Raw genomic sequence first — 17046 nt, 5'->3', positions numbered from 1 at the left:
AAAGACATGGAACCAACCCAAATGCCCATCAGTGATAGACTGGATAAAGAAAATGTGGCACATATACACCATGGAATACCATGCAGCCATAAAAAGGAATGAGATCATGTCCTTTGCAGGGATATGGATGAAGCTGGAAGCCATCATCCTCAGCAAACTAACACAGGAACAGAAAACCAAACACCGTATGTTCTCGCTCATAAGTAGGAGTTGAACATTGAGAATACATGGACACAGACTGGGGAACAACACACACCAGGGCCTGTTGGTGGGGGGTGGGGGTGAGGGGAGAGAACTTAGAGGATGGGTCAATAGGTGCAGCAAACCACCATGGCACATGTATACCTATGTAACAAACCTGCACATTCTGCACATGTATCCTATCTTTTAGAAGAAATAAAGGACAAAAAATTTTTAAAAATTAAAAAAAGAATATCTTGAATGGCAATATCAGGCCTGGTTGAAATCTGTACCTGAACTTAGGCACATGTGGTGGCTGAGCTCTTCAAATGTGGCTAGTGCAACTGTGAAACTAAATTCTTAATTTTGTCTGATTTTAATCCATTTTACCTTAAAATTGGATACTCGGTTCAGTTACTGGAAGACATTTATGTTTATTTGGAATAATTTGGGGATGTGAATCTGCTTATTTATCTGTAAACTGTATGAACTATAAATGCATTCTTATTCTATTCATCTCTTGGAGTATTATTCAGTGCCTCGGGCATTGTGCTCCCCACTAAGAGACCAGATAGAGCAGTCTCCACCCTTATGGAGCCTCCAGTAGGGCAGGGAAGATAGACCATAACAGAATGGCAACTGAGAGCCACAACAGGGAAGTTTGCGGGTAAACGAGAACAGAGTGGGGGAGCCCCACGTGTGCAGGGAGAGCAGGAATTGCTGAGATCCTATTGAATTCAATTGAATGCACTAGGAAATCTTGTTGTTGTTGTTGTGGGGGTTGGTGGTGTATGTGTATGTGTGTTTCAGACAGGGTCTCACTCTGTTGTCTAGGCGGGAGCGCAGTGGTACAATTCTAGTTCACTGCAGCCCTGAACTTCTGAGCTTAAACAATCCTCCTACTTCAGATTCCCGAGTAGCTGAGACTACAGATATGTGCCACCACACTCGGCTATATATTTTTTTTATTTTTATAAAGACGGGGTCTCACTATGTTTTCCAGGCTGTCCTTGAACTCCTGGGCTCAGGAGTTTCTCCAACCTTGGCCTGCAAAGCTGTTAGGATTACAGGGGTGAGCCACTGCATCCCACCTTGGAAATCTTGATTTTTGTTCTACCAAAAGAATTCCCTGCTCTAAATATTTACCAGATAGCATAAGCCCAGCTCATCCATGAACATCAACCAACATCTGATCTGAAAATAAGACTGTTCATTTTTAATATAATTTTTTCCTTAACTGCGAGCTCATCTTCAGACTTCTCTGTGTCATGTAACTTCGATGCCTTAAAATCAACAAGGCAGATGGTCAGTGATTCCAAACAAAAGAAGTATCTATACATGAGTTTTCAAGATGGAGTCCTTATTTGCTTCTAGTAACCCTTCCCAAATAGTGGGGAGAGATTAAATATGTGGATCAATTTTCCTCTATGTCACAAGACACTCTGGACACAGTGTTACTTGGCCAATTGTGCCTATAGTTCCATTTAAAAGAGTCATTTATCAACGTAAAAACGTTATAGTACCTTTTGAATAGTTTTTTGATCCTTTTCTGCCATCTCTTTCATACTTATAAGTTCATCTTCTGTAAACAAAAGGAGAGAGAGGCCAACCATGAAATTACATGCTTATGCCCCTGTATTTAAACGACCTGCTTCAGGGCAGGCTGTGGGGCACTAGCAGGCATGGTGGACACAAGGCCTAGCAGGACTGTGACCTTCACAACTGCCCTTGACATTCACAGCCTTCTTCCTGCTGTTCAGATGGCTGGTCAGATAGGGATTAAGAAGTAAGTTCAAGATCCAAGTGTGGCTGAGGGCTGAAAGCTTTTCATCAATACTAGCGATGGACATTTTTGCTGTTAGTCACAGCCAATGCAAAGAGCTTTAGCAGGTGGCAGTTTATGACTTAATAAGAACGACCCAAAACTAAAAAGCCTCACTATGCCACAGCAGAAGAGAACGAGACTATACTGGCATGGTAGAATTTTACATCCAAGGGATAATATTAATATAATATATCTCATTTCATTGATATTTTGCTATAATTCATTTTATTGCCTGCTCATTGCTTTGAATAAGCAGATTAAGGACAACATCATGTAATTAACATAATCACACGGATCACAGTTAAATGAAAAAATACATTAAAGCAATCTCACTTTGGTGATTACTTTTTTCCCCTTTCCACATGTTCTAACAACTTCGGTGATTTAAACACAACTTTCACCAATGTGTGTGGTATGAAAGAAAAGGGGTATAAAGTATACAAATGAAACTGCATATTTAAACTTTGTATCAAAAACTGAAGTAACTACTAAGTAGTAGCATATTTTCCTGAAGGGCTAACTCTGTTTTCCCCACAAAGCATATCCCTATGTGTACTCTTAAGTATTTAAGTGTTATCAAGTTCAGATAATCAGTTAAGCATCTGAAACAAATCAGCAAAAGTTTCTATTTGGTTATAGTATTTCTAAGTGAAATGAAGCACTGATTAGCAAATTTTTGCAAAGGCCAATGTCTGTCTTGAAACAACATCCTGAGTTAACATGACATGGCTCAGGGATACAACTACAAACACATCCTCTGTCCCATGTAAGAAATGCTATCTTCAATAAAAAGCAAAGATGGCTATGAAATTGATCTTTTAAATGTAAATAACCAAACAAATGTATGTTTGGAAAAGACAAACATAGTTATGAGCTTTACAACGTGACCAATACATACATTTTTCTCAAAGGTGATTTCAAAATGTTACCTAATCCTGAATTTTCTTTTAGACTGATCTGGATTTCTTCTTCAAGCTCTGAAATGATCTGAAGCAGCCTCTCATTTTCCAGTTTGTACTCCAAATTTTCCTTTTCTGCGTTTGATTTTGGAGAGCTGGTTTCCTTGGGAAAAGATTCCTAAAAGATGGAGAATGCCATATTTCTAAGCAGGGAGCCAAGGATTTAAATATGCAAGACAAGGACAATACAGATACAGAAAAGCTATCATATAATTTTCTGAATTCTATTACACACTTATAATAAGAATAGTAAAAAGGAAGGAGCCTAAATAGAGCTTGCTGGAAGAAAGGCTCCAGTACATTCTGTACAAAGACCTCAACACATGGGGACATTTTATTGACAGGAATAATGCATATCATACTGTTTGTGTGCCCTCATCATTCAGGTCAATTCATTATGGAGGCTGTGTCCGGGGAGGCAGCTGGGGCCCCTCCACCCACACTTCCCTCTGTGTGTGTCTGAAGTGCTGTCCGCCTGTAACTAGGCAGGCTGGGGGGACCAGGACGGGCAGCGCCAGGGGGTGGCAGAGTGCATGGCTAAGGAGGGGGGCTTGTTGCCTTTGTGGCATTTCCCAGTGTCAGTGCTGCCAGTGTCATGAGGAGCACATCACATGTCAAAGTGGTGACGTTTTCAGGCTGGGAGCCGCATGGAGTCCATCAGGCACACGGATATCCACACAGTTGGTTTTCTGCTTGGTGGAGGAGCCACCCAGAGGCAATTCATATTCTGAACATTAACATGGCTTTGCATGCTTGTCACACGGGGTCTGTGCAGGCGTTTAATGCTATTGAAGACTTCGGTTTAAATCTCTATGCAAACAGTGATTACCTTGTAAGAAGGTTTCAGGATAACTTACAACAAAAGACTTTAAAGTTATAGTTTTAGTAAAGCAAACTCATTTACATTTTTATTATGTGCATCTTTTGTTTAAATCTTGCCATGTCCATTATGGGAGAGCTTTTTCTTACGCAATAGACGCGCTTATTGGGACAGCTACTTTTTTTTTTTTTTTTTTTTTGCCTTCTTCTTCTTGTCTGTTTCAAAGCCATTGAAAACATCTGAATATACTCCCTATGGTTGTCTAGATTTTACTGTCACACATTAAAAAAAAAAAAATTAAGATGTAATGGATTGGGGAAGTTGGTGCAGAACTTTACACTTTATTGTGGTACAATAATAAACAGATTATGCAATCTCAAAATATTAGTCATTATATTATTATGCCAAAGGAGATAGAAGATTCTACATGCCTTGTTAAAAATTACTACAGACATTAAAAATACTTTTGAACTTAAGGTCATCGCAGGTGAATTATAACTTATTCTTTTTACAGTAATTCCATGATCGCAATAAATAAAAATAAAATCTTCCCTCAAAAACAAAATCGTTTCTCTCGACTGATTTCCCTTTGGAACTACACTTTCATTTAGTTTAAGGATATGTGGAAGTAAATTATTTAAATATTTTCCCCTGTAACAGTTTGAAAGAAAAAGAAGTGATTTAAATTTTTTTGTAGTACACTAATAAGTACATTAATAAGTCCTTTAAAACAAGTGACTTACTAATGAAATTACGTATGGTATGTATGTGTGTGTGTGTAAGAGTTAGTAATATTTAAATTATGTTGTTAAATTTTGCACTAAGCTCAATTACCAAATCTTCATGACTTTGATTCACCATTTCATTTAAATTATTTGAGCCCAATTCATTCTTAACTAATGAGAACTAACAAACCTAGTAAGTAGTTAATAAACAACACTGAATCCCAGTCATTAATTTCTTGTCCCACATTGTTCAATTTGAGACCATCACAGAATGGATTTATAGACTAAAAGTTTTTTTTTTTTTTTTTTTTTTTAAAGAAAGAAACAAACAAACAATACTGGCCTTAATAGGCTTAAGCATACTTTTCCTAACAGTGGCAGAATATGAACATCCACAGAGGATTACACGAGCACCCGATTCTCATAAACTAAAGAAGAACTATTTGAATTCATCAGATGAAGTGTAAAATTTACAAATGGTAGCAGCTAATACCTAACTACGGGTTCTAAGAATCTCTTTGTATGAAAGCAGGACGCAAGGAAAACACATTAAATCTGGGGGTTTGTCCTCCACGTATCAATCCACAACCCCTGTTCTTCTGAGGTTAACCCTTAGCTCTGTCCCCACCATCTGTCAGCTGTGGGAACTGCAAGTAATTAACTATTCAGTCACCCACAGCAATGAGGACACTCATTAGCAAAATGAACAAAGGGATCGTTCTGAGCTGCTACGGTCCTCTGTTACACTCTGAGTGGCAGGTTTTGTGGTGGTGTTCCTTCTGCCATCTGCCCACACTGCTAGTTTGTGCTTGCTTAAACCACGAGACTTTAAAAAAATAAACTGCATTAATAAAATGAGGTTAAGAAGGATGGAGATCATTAAAAGGCGGTTAACTGGATGTAGCCGTTTAAACCACACTATACTCTGAGACAGAGTGTGTGTAATCCTTGATCATTCTGGAATTTCAAAATTGTAAAGAAACTTGCCAATCTCAAGTTTTTCTTTCATATTATAAAAACTAGGACTTCAGGTGGTAGCATATGTGCTATATCTTTTGTGAATATTCACAAGATGCATACAATTACAAACTGAATCCCAAATTGAATCTTGAAAGAATCATTTTTGCAAACAGGTGTACTTGGGAGCTTTGCTCCTCAAATGCGGTCCATGGACCATGAGCCTCAGCATCACCTGGGAACTGATTGGCAATGCAGCCCCTCAGGCCCAACCCAGGGCTACTGCGTCAGAGTCTGCATCTAACAACACCTGCAGGTGATGCGTGTGAGTGGTAAAGTCTGAGAAGTCCTGGTTCAAAGCACTTTCTGTGCCTTCTCAGCAGTTTCCCTTCCATGGGCTCCATTGAATTGGACATCTCAATTTTCTGGGGAGGAGTAGAGTTCTGATGCAAGCCCATGCCTCATGACAGTCACAGAGAAGAGCAGGTGCTTTCCCAATGAGTGACAACCAGGAAAGTGGCACTCTGGGCAGTGCAACCCTGCAGAGCTGCCACTCTTGAATGACAGCTCTGTTTCAGAGCTGTCAGCAACAAGCAGATATGCTCAGCAATGGAAGGTAGGTGGGTGATGGTTGCGGGGCTCATCAGTGTTGGGATAAGAAAGAAAAATGAAAAGTCTATTCAAAATGCTAGCTCCAACTGAAATTAAAACACATGCACAGGCGCGCACATACACACACACACACATACACACACACACAATCACAGAGACATAAAGGCTAACCTCCTTTATAAATTCTCAAGAGGATTAGCCAACGGACAGCATGGAAACCTGATGACTACAATGGCATGCAGCTGAGTCACATTGATTTCCCACCGAATAAAACCTGAACATTTCATCCCTTGAATGAAGTTGCTCTTGGGAAAGTTCAACATTTAGGATGTTCCCATCTGGAGATGAGAAATATTACAACTACTTATTAACAACAAAGCTATTGAAGTAACTTGATAATCAGTAAGAGTAAACTAGATAACTGCAGAATTAAATAAAGCTTGTTTATTTCACTTTCGTTTTTCAACTTACTTCCACTGCTACTTTGAAATTTTTAATTGTTTTTCCAAATTCAGTGTTCCCAATCTAATTCGAGACTTGGTATCCCAAGGGTTTTTTAAATACCACTAGAGGGGGCAATTGAATCAGATGAAATTTCAAATAAAAAAGATCATCTAGAACTTAAGTGGCATGAGGTTTTAGGAAAGTTTGTTCTTAGAGAATGTAGGAAAAAAAAATGTGTTTCCGGTGAAACCCCGTCTCTACTAAAAAAATACAAAAAACTAGCCGGGCGAGGTGGCGGACGCCTGTAGTCCCAGCTACTCGGGAGGCTGAGGCAGGAGAACCCGGGAGGCGGAGCTTGCAGTGAGCTGAGATCCGGCCACTGCACTCCAGCCTGGGCGACAGAGCGAGACTCTTGTCTAAAAAAAAGAAAAAAAAAAAAAAAAAGTGTTTCATTTTATTTGATATAAGCCATGATCTGCCTTTGTGGAATTTGCATCTGTGTTCTTGAAATGGTGACATGTATGTTTTCCATCACCCTCAGTCAAGAGGGGAGAGCAGAGCCCTGTGCTTTGTTGGGGTCTCCAGGAGAAATCCATATACCCCGTTAATCAGAATCACCTCACCTTCCTCAAATCTTAAAGTGTTTACAGAAATTATAATGTGCTCTTTGGGGGTTAATTACAGTGGAATAACCAGGGTATTCTGGATGCCACTGAAAGCCAGAGAACAGTCTGCTTACACATGAGCCTGTGTGGCTCCCACCTGCTCTCCTCTTCACAAAGCCACAGCCCATCCTCACGGTTTCCCCAGAATGTCCAGTCAGGCCAGGTGACTAGCTGAAGAGAAAAGTTAGACGTGTAAACATTTCAAGAGTGTGGGGAGCTGTCTTACCCAATTGGGGTGTTCTCAACAGTCCGGAAGTCTGTTTGGTCCATTTTATGGAACATAAACTGATGGCTATAAGGATTTGTACATTTCCTTATAATACCTGAATTTATATACGAATATTTCTTCAAAGAACTCGAAGCAATTTACATTCAACACAGCAGGTGTTCTTTTTTTGTTGTTTTGTTTTTGAGACAGAGTCTCGCTCTGTCACCCGGGCTGGAGTGCAGTGGCCAGATCTCAGCTCGCTGCAAGCTCCGCCTCCCGGGTTCACGCCATTCTCCTGCCTCAGCCTCCCGAGTAGCTGGGACTACAGGCGCCTGCCACTTCGCCCGGCTAAGTTTTTGTATTTTTAGTAGAGACGGGGTTTCACTGTGTTAGCCAGGATGGTCTCGATCTCCTGACCTCGTGATCCGCCCGTCTCGGCCTCCCAAAGTGCTGGGATTACAGGCTTGAGCCACAGCGCCCGGCCAGGTGTTCTTATCATAACTCTCTACTTTAGCCAGGCGGGTATCATGTTGCATTTCACAAATGGGAAATAAATGGATCAAAATTGCCTTGCCACATCTACACTGGATGTCTTTGGCCAAGGCAGGATTAAAAGAGAACTCTTATAGTTTTTAATCTTTTCTATTAAACTGTTTTCTCTAAAAAGCAGAGTTTACGTAAATGTAAACCCAAGAAAAGGTTTTTCAAAAGCAAATGCAAAAATTAAATGTGCTTCCTAGTCCAAGACATATAAAAAAAAATATTCAATTTTATTTGATCTATGCTATTGACACAATACTGTATTGCTTAGGTGTTCAACTTTTTTCTAGATATTTTTCTAGATACAAAGATTTCTAATAGATTAACAAAACAAACACTTAAACAGAGCAAACATTTAAACCAGTTTAAATATGAACATTTAGAATGGTTTGTGTTTGATTCATTATCTCTTATAACCTTGAAGTTTTAAATAACAGTACTAGTGAGGGACTTAGATAAACCATAGATTGTACTCAAAGGCATGAGCAATCCATAAGTGTTTCTTTCTAGTGTTAACATTTTGACATATAACTTTTCAGATTTTCCTGTATGCATGTGTCAATATTTCTAAGTGTATTAATCTATTAATAATTATTAATGTATTATATCACATTGTAATATATTATAACAATCTATACATTGTAATCTATACATTTTCTATATGCATATGCATCTTATATATTCACTACAACCTTTAATTCTTACTGTAGAGGATAGAGCTCCCCCTCTGTAAGTGGACTTTAGATTCAGGTGAACCTTGGTACATGTACCATCTTTACCATCTACTACCTGTGTGCCCGTGAGGAAGTTACTTAACCACCCCGTCTCTGCTTCTTCATCTGCAAACTGAACTGTGAGAATGACAAGAGATGCCATCGATGAAGTATCTGATACCTGCTATTGATATTCAATAGACCTTTATTCCTCCTGGGTCCCAGTATCTGTTAGCCTTTCCAACTCAAACAATCAGCTTCTTGCTCTTAGAACTTAATAATAAAATCCTCTCCAGCTCTGGACTGTGGTTGGGCCTGAGACAGCTGGTGGCTCAGAGCAGAGATGAGATGACAATGAATTCGTTCTCAGGATCCACACTTTCCAAAGCCCTTAAACTTCCTCCTTGACAGGAGTTTAGGTTCTTCTTTCTGCCTTCTCACTCACTCCATTTTTGCTCCCTTCAGTAGTTTGTCTAACCAGTAAAGCAGCTCCTGGTTCCCATTGCAATGGCAAAAACTGAGGGGAAAATCCTCTAAGATTTTTCTTCTTGATATTTTTATTAAAATGTCGTTCTTTTCCAAGTTGGCTTCTTGGAACCTCTGGCTTGGAAAGATTAACTTTGTGTCTTTCAAACTACCTTGATTGCAAAAAAAGGGTGGGAGTCTTCAGTTACAACAAAAATCCACTCCCATACTCTTCTAGAGTAGGACTTTTTTTGGCAGTAGGATGTAAGTTATTTCCATTTAAATAAAATATACAGAACCATTCTATTGCTCCTATTCATATTGCTATGGGTTTTCTAGAATAGGTCATTGAGCAGAAAAGAGTTAGACTGGCTTATATTATGGGGAGATGCCCAAAATGCATCAATTGGATTTTAGTTTATCATTAAATCAAGCTTTTAACTATTTATGACTTTCTTTACAAATATTAAAATTAATTATTCCTTGCCTTGAAACTTACCATTTTGTGAAATCCCAAATCTTCATATTGGTCTAGTTGTTCTTTTAATTCTTTAATAACTTCTTCTTTCTCTTTCAGTTTTCTTAACAAAATATTTATTTTGACACCACTCGCATCTTGCAAATTAATGTTCTCTTCTTCTACCTCAAAAAATTGCTGGGTACAAAAAAAAGCAGCATTAAAAATTAATTAGACACTCAGCATTAAAAATTAGACACCACCAGAAAACATTTCATCTTTTAAGCTGCTGTTTTGTGAGGTTATTTTTGTAACCTGCATACAATTTTAATAAGAAAATTTATTTATATTGAAATATATGCTTAAAAATTATTATGCACTATGTAGCACAGTGTTATCCTATAAAACACAAAGCATGATCAGTTACTCTAACTGTATCAGCCATGTAAACTACAATAGCAAAGAGTGAGATGGAAGAATAGGAGAACTTCCACTCAACAAGAATTTGGCAGCCATTCATGGACAAAAGTGCCCTTGAGGGAGATTTGGGACCTGGATAGAAGACTGCAAAACTCTGGTGGAGCCCAAGACTGAGGAGGGCTGTTTTGAGTGGCAGGCTGCACCTAGGTGGCAGGCTCACTGACCATGATCCCAGCTACAAACGCAGAAATGGCTTCATCCCCCTGCGGACTTAGTCCTGCCACTAGAACCATCTGCCAAGAAATCCAGGAGGAATCACGTTCACCTGTGCCTCTGGTGGCACGCCCACAGGCCTCAGTCTCAGCTGTGGACCCTGAATCAGCTCTGTAACTCAACCAAACCCACTTTCAGCTGCAGTTTGAGACCGGTTCTGCCTGCCCAGGCACCTGCTGGGAGTCATGCCTATTTGTGCCCTCGGAAGCTGGTCGGCTGACCTCGGTCTCACAGCAGATCTTGAAATAGCCCTTTAACTTGGCCCCAGCCCTCTCAGCTGCAGTCTGAGAGCAGTCTTGCCCACCGAGGGGCTTGATGAAAGCTATGCCTTTCTGTGTCCCAAAGGCAGGCCCACTGATCTTGATTCTACTGCGGATCTTGGGGTGGACCTACACCTAGTTCTGTCCCTTCCTAGCCTTGGTCCAGAAACAGTCCTGTCCACCCAGAGATCTACCAGGAAACATGCCCATCAATGCCTCTGGAGGCAGGCTGCTGACCTCAGTCTGATGGAGAAGCCTGAAGTAGCCCCGTGACCCAACTCCAGCCCACTCAGCCATGATCCAAGAGCAGTCCTGCTTGCCCAGGAGCCCAGTAGGAGGCACACCTGTCTGTGTCTCTGGAGGTATGTCTGCAGACCCCAGTCTCAGTGTAAGCCATGAAGCAGCCCTGTAATTCCATTCAAGCCCCTGTCAGCCATAGTCCATGGCCAATTCTTCTTGCCCAGGGACCAACTCAGTAACCCAGCAGGAACACTCCAAGGGACCTGAAGGAATACAACACTTATCTGCGCCTGGTAACAGGCCCACCATCTGCAAACCCAACTGTGAAACCTGAAGCTTATTCTTTACCCAGCACCAACTCTACAGACCAAGGTCCTGGAAGCAGTTTATTCTTTCCAGGGGCCAGACAGGATGCAAGCCTGTTCAAGCCCCTAGTAATAGGCCCACTAACATGGACCCCATTGTAGACCCAGCAGCAGCCACATAACTCGGCTGCAGCCCTACTCAACTGCAATCCTGGAGGCAATCTTATCAGCTCAGGAACCCAAAAGAAGAAAATATTTACCTAGCAAAACCAGTCCGTAATGACTGAAGGAAGTGTTTGCTCATTCAAATGCACAAACATCAACATAAGGCTATATAGGTAGTGAAGAATCAGGCAAACATGACACTCTCAAGAAAACAAATACAGTTCCAGTAACTGACTCCAAAAAAATGGAGATCTGCAAATCGTCTGACAAATAATTCAAAATATTATCTTTAAGAAGCTCAATGAGATGCAAGAGAACACAGATACACAGTTGAACAAAACAAGAAAAACAATGCATTAACAAAATTAGAAGTTTCATAAAGCAATAGTAAATGCCAGGCATGGTGGCTTGTGTCTATAATCCCAGCTACTTGGGAGGCTGAAGCAGGTGGATCACTCAAGGCCAGGAGTTTGGGACCAGCCTGAGTAACATAACAAGACATCCTTCTCTACAATTTTTTTAAAAGAAAAGATTAAAGAATGGGCCAAGGACCTAAATAAACATTTTTCCAAAGATGGTATACAAATCGCTAACAGGTACATGAAACATCACCAATCATCAGGAAAATGCAAATCAAAACTACAATGAGAAGTTACCTCATTATGATAAGAATGAGCTATTAGAATGAGTATTTTCAAAAAGATAAGAGATAACAAGTATTGTATGGAGAAAAGGCAACTCTTGTGCACTGTTGATGGGAATGTAAAGTGGTACAGCCATTATGGAAAATAGTATGGAAGTTCTTCAGAAAATTAAAAGCTGCCATATGATCCAGCTATCCTACTTCTGGGTATATATTCGAAGGAAATGAAATCATGCTCTTAAAGATATTTGCATTCCTATGTTCATTACAGCATTATTCACAATAGCCAAGATACAGAAACAACCTAAATATCTATCAACAGATGAATGAATGAAGAAAATGTTACATACACACACACACACACACACACACACTCTCTCTCTCTCATACACACGCATAATGGAATATTTACAATGGTGGTATGTATAATGTATATATTAATACAATATTTTTCAGCCATAAAAAAGAAGGATATCTTGCCATTTGGGACAACATGGATGAACCTGGAAGATATTATGCTAAGTGAAATAAGCCAGACATAAAAAGATAAATACTGTATTATCTCACTAATATGTAGAATCTAAAAAAGTTGAACTTAAAGAAGCAGAGAGTAGAACAGTGGTTGACAGGCCGGGCGCGGTGGCTCACACCTGTAATCCCAGCATTTTGGGAGCCCTAGGTGGCCAAATCACAAGGTCAGGCATTCGAGACTAGCCTGGCCAACATGTGAAACCCCCGTCTCTACTAAAAATACAAAAAATCAGCTGAGCATGGTGGCGGACGCCTGTAATTTCAGCTATTTGGGAGTTTGAGGCAGGAGAATCACTTGAAGCTGGGAGGTGGAGGTTGCAGTGAGCTGAGATAGCACCACTGCACTCCAGTCCAGCCTGGGTGACAGTGCGAGACTCTGTCTCAAAAAAAAAAAAAAAAAAGAATGGTGGTTGACAGAGGCTGGAGCATGGGAAAAACGGGGAGATGTTGGTCAAAGGGTATAAACTTTCAGTCATAAGATGAATAAGTTCTGGCAATCTAATGTATAGCATGGTGACTATGGTTAATAATACTGTATTGTTTACTTGAAATTTGCCAAGAGAGCAGATCTTGTGTCCTTACTGCCACCGTCCCCCACCCCACACACAGTAATAACTAGAAGTATGTGTTAATTAATTTGATTGTGGTAATCATTATACAATGTATTTCAAATCATCACATTGTATACCTTGAATATATACAATTTATATTTGTCAATTATACATCAGTAAAGTTGGAAAAGGTAATAATGGTAAATCCTAATAGTAAATTGACATCATGATTTGTGAATATCCTGCTTTAATATTCCTCTAGAAGGGAAGACAGTAAAAATTTGAATATGTAGAAAAGGAAGTAACATCAGTGGTGCAACTAATTTCCTCAATAGACTGGAATGGAGACGTTGAAAGAAGTAACATACCTTGACAGCTTGTTTTAAGCATTTAGGTGCTTCCTATCTGCATTCATTACTCTGAAGAATTATATAACAAAACCAAAAAAAGGATGAAAGGCTTTAAAAGTGAATAATGTTACTTACTTCCAGCATTTAAAAATCTCATTTTCAACACTACTATGCAAAACTTGTGGTTTAGTTTGGACTCTTTTTGAAATTATAAAGAAACCATTTGATTCTTTGTGTGTTTGTTACTAATATATTTGGGTACATACAACATACAGGAAATATAGCAAAACCTAGTAATATCTGCTAATACACTTAATGTTATACTTCAAAAGAGTTAAATTTGTAAACTCAGATTGTCCTAATATGATGAATATCAGCAAACTAAGAATAATAATATATGAAGGTAGCTATGAACAGCACCGGCATAATCTTCACGGTATAAAAAAATCATATATGAATGTACAGGAGAATTGAAAGGAGTGAAAAGGAATACTCCATATGACAATATCCAGTATCAGCTTTTAAAATTTTGTGATTTATTTAGTTTTTTAATTTAGTTGGTTTTTTTTTTGTTTTTTTTTTGTTTTTTTTTTGAGGCAGAGTCTCACTCTATCACCCAGGCTGGAGTGCAGTGGTGTAATCGGCTCACTGCAACCTCCGCTTTCTGGGCTCAAGTGATCTTCCCACCTCTGCCTCCACCTCTGCCTCCCAAGTAGCTGGGACCACAGGCACATACCACCATGCCTGGCTAATTTGTGTATTTTTTTCAGAGACAGGGCTTTGCCATGTTGCCCAGGCCGGTCTCAAACTCCTGAGCTCAAGGGATCCGCCTGCCTCAGCCTCCCAAAATCCTGGGACTACAGAGCCACCGCGCCTGGCCTTAAATTTGGTGATTTTAAACAAGGGTATTGATTATGTAGATCTAGTCGTTACATCTATTCTTACATATGTCTATAGCTCAAACACTCTACTCAACACACATTTATTCCACCAGGGCCCTTAAGTGTTACTAGGCATCACGTATCTAACAGATCCAAACAGAGTTCAACATCTTCACTGTCATCCTTTCTACATCCCCTAATTAACAGCAGCATAAGCCAGAAACCCCTTTTAAGCCCCTTACTCTCCTTCATCAACTGACCAAATTTGTTCGACCTACCCCTAAATCTCTACCAAACCCCATCACCTTCTTTCCTGTTCCACTACAATCTCAGTACTTGCCTTGTTCACCTGGATATTGTAAAAGCTTCTTAACTAGCCTCCCTGCCTCTTGTTTTGTCACTTCTCTCCAATCTTCATCCAGTAGCCAAATAACCTTTCTAAAATGCAGCTCTCCCCATCTCCTCCTACGGGCCAACATCCAGCTCCCTTAGCATGGTATACAAAACGCAGCCTTCCTAATCTGCTGCCAGCTTACCTGGCCAGCAACTCATGCCAGTCTTCTCTCCTCTTTCTTCACCCAAACTGGGCATTTTATCAATACTGATACACTCAGCATCCAACTTCTCAGAAACACCACGTTGCCACAGGTCTCTGTGCCTTAGCACTTGGGAGTTCCCTGTTAGCCAACCCAACAAGCTCTTGCTTGTCATTCTAGCAGAATGGTATTAGAGTGGAATAGCCTGAGTCTGCAGACCAGCTCTGTCACCTTGGTGACAGAGAAACCTTGAACAAATTTCTTAAACCCCGAGTGTCTCAGTGTTATCATCTGTAAAATGGGACTATTAATAATAGTACCTGAATTGTGAGAATTAAATAAGATAATGCATGTAAACAATTTTGGACAGTGCCTACAACACACAGACAGCCCCCAGCAAGTATTATAACCTAGCACTTAGTCCTGTTGTGGCTGTTTGTCATTCAAATCCAGATGCCAGCTACTCTGGAAGCCTTAGCACAGGCCTCCCACCCATCCACCTTCTACCTCTATGTCCTTTCTCTATCTTGTGAACATTCTTCTTGGGGTCACTTTATTATTTGCTTACTTTCTAATTAATTTTTATGCTCTGAATAGGTTGGGTTTATTTTACTCTTTAAAAAGACACCTGCAATTGTATGTTTATCACAGTACTATTCACAATGGCAAAGTCATGGAACCAACCTAAGTGTCCATCAATGGTTGACTGTATAAAGAAAATGTAATATATTAATATATACACCATGGAATACTATGCAGCCATTAAAAAGAATGAAATCATGTCCTTTGCAGTAACACGGATGGAGCTGGAGGCCATTATCCTAAGCAAATTAATGCAGGAACAGAAAACTAAATACCACATGTTCTCACTTCTAAGTGGGAGCTAAACAATGGGTACACATGAACATAAAGATGAAAATAATGGACACTGGGGACTCCAAAAGGGAAAAAGGTGGCAGGGAGACCAGGGCTGAAATATTACCTGTTGAATACAATGTTCAATATTTGGGGGATGGGTATACTAGAAGCCCAATCCTCACCATTATGCAATATACCCAGGTAACAAACATGCACATATACCCTCTGAATCTAAAACAAAAGTTTTTAAAAAGCCAACAAAACAAAGATGGCATGACAGCCCAGAGACCAATGCACTAAAAAATAATGAGAAAGTGATGCAGGCTGTTTAGGGAATGATGCTCTGCCTGGCACCAAGTCATCTTTGTCAGAGCATGTCACAGAAGTGCCCTGGGAAACTCATTTAAAATCTCACCCAGGTATCACGCTGAGAGGTGCTTGATGAGCCAGCCTGCCTTCTGGATGGGCTCAACCACTCTGGACTTCAGGGCAGGGAGGGCCACAATTCTTTGGAAGAACAAAAAAGTTTTACTTTTACATGCTTCCTCACCTCATTTTATTAGTGCAGACTCAAAGATTCCTTTTTCAGTCAGTCCTCAAACTTCAGCTGAAGCAATTGTTTGAGGAACCCCAAAATCCACCTGGAGGGATTTATTTTTGAGTTTTCACAAAATAGTTGTAAGGTCCAAATACAACGGATTCATTTTTCTTCATCTTCTGGAATGTTTCCGATGTTTCACTAGTGTTTATGGAATGAGTGGGACTCTGTGGGAGATAGCAGAAAGCAGTGTGATTTTTCCACACTGCCCCTGCAAATCTAGTCTCTAGTCTCATAGTTCCCACCTTTTAAAACTTTCAGGAAGATATCATGGCTTTATTTTTTTAACTTAGTAACAACAACTTTAATCTTAGACAATGACAACAAAATAAAAGGAATAAAGAAAATGGGAAGAAAGCAAAATCCAAAACCAAAACAAAAAATTCTAGTCTAGCCAACTCTCACCCATTAATGCTTCTGTCCTCCCACCACTCTGGCCCCCCTTAGACTTGGCAGTCTGCAGTGGAGGAGAAGGGTTGAGCCTCTCTTCCTTTTATTTCTACAATTTGAGATTTTCCAGTGGTCTGGTGCAGAGGAGAGGGAGAAATGTTAAGGGAACAGAAACAAGTGTCAGTTGACAGTAACCTGCTGCCTTTGGTTCCCAGGGGGGTCCATGCTGGCCTGGCCTCCTGCAATGCCCTTCACAGGAGCAGTGCCTGCCTGGCTTCTATCCTAGGACCTGCCCTTCTGCTGGCATCCTGTCACCTCTCCAGATGGTCCTTGTCAGCAGGCTTCTGCTCTATCAGCCCTCCTGCCCTTCTGTGGAATTTTCCTGGCAAGTCCCACACCAGTCCTCATATTCCTCAGACCCAGGGATGCTCATCAAGCTCTCCAAGTGGTCCAAGACTCCACTCTTGCTTGGCTG

At 40.2% G+C, this 17046-nt stretch overlaps 1 protein-coding gene across 1 annotated transcript in view; it reads right to left on the bottom strand.

Annotated features, from left to right (window-relative positions):
* Positions 1 to 1853: 1853 nt before the first annotated feature.
* Positions 1854 to 17046, bottom strand: part of C9H10orf67 (chromosome 9 C10orf67 homolog) — a 50449-nt gene continuing 35256 nt past the window's right edge. Inside the window, 3 exon segments of the mRNA XM_025395514.1 lie at positions 1854 to 2035; positions 2935 to 3082; positions 9613 to 9768. Coding sequence (XP_025251299.1) covers positions 1854 to 2035; positions 2935 to 3082; positions 9613 to 9768 — 486 coding nt within the window.

The sequence above is a fragment of the Theropithecus gelada genome, chromosome 9, assembly GCF_003255815.1.
Source record: "Theropithecus gelada isolate Dixy chromosome 9, Tgel_1.0, whole genome shotgun sequence".
Classification (NCBI taxonomy): domain Eukaryota; kingdom Metazoa; phylum Chordata; class Mammalia; order Primates; family Cercopithecidae; genus Theropithecus; species Theropithecus gelada.
Note: the sequence above shows the minus strand (reverse complement) of the source record. Positions and strands in the feature narration are given on the sequence as shown.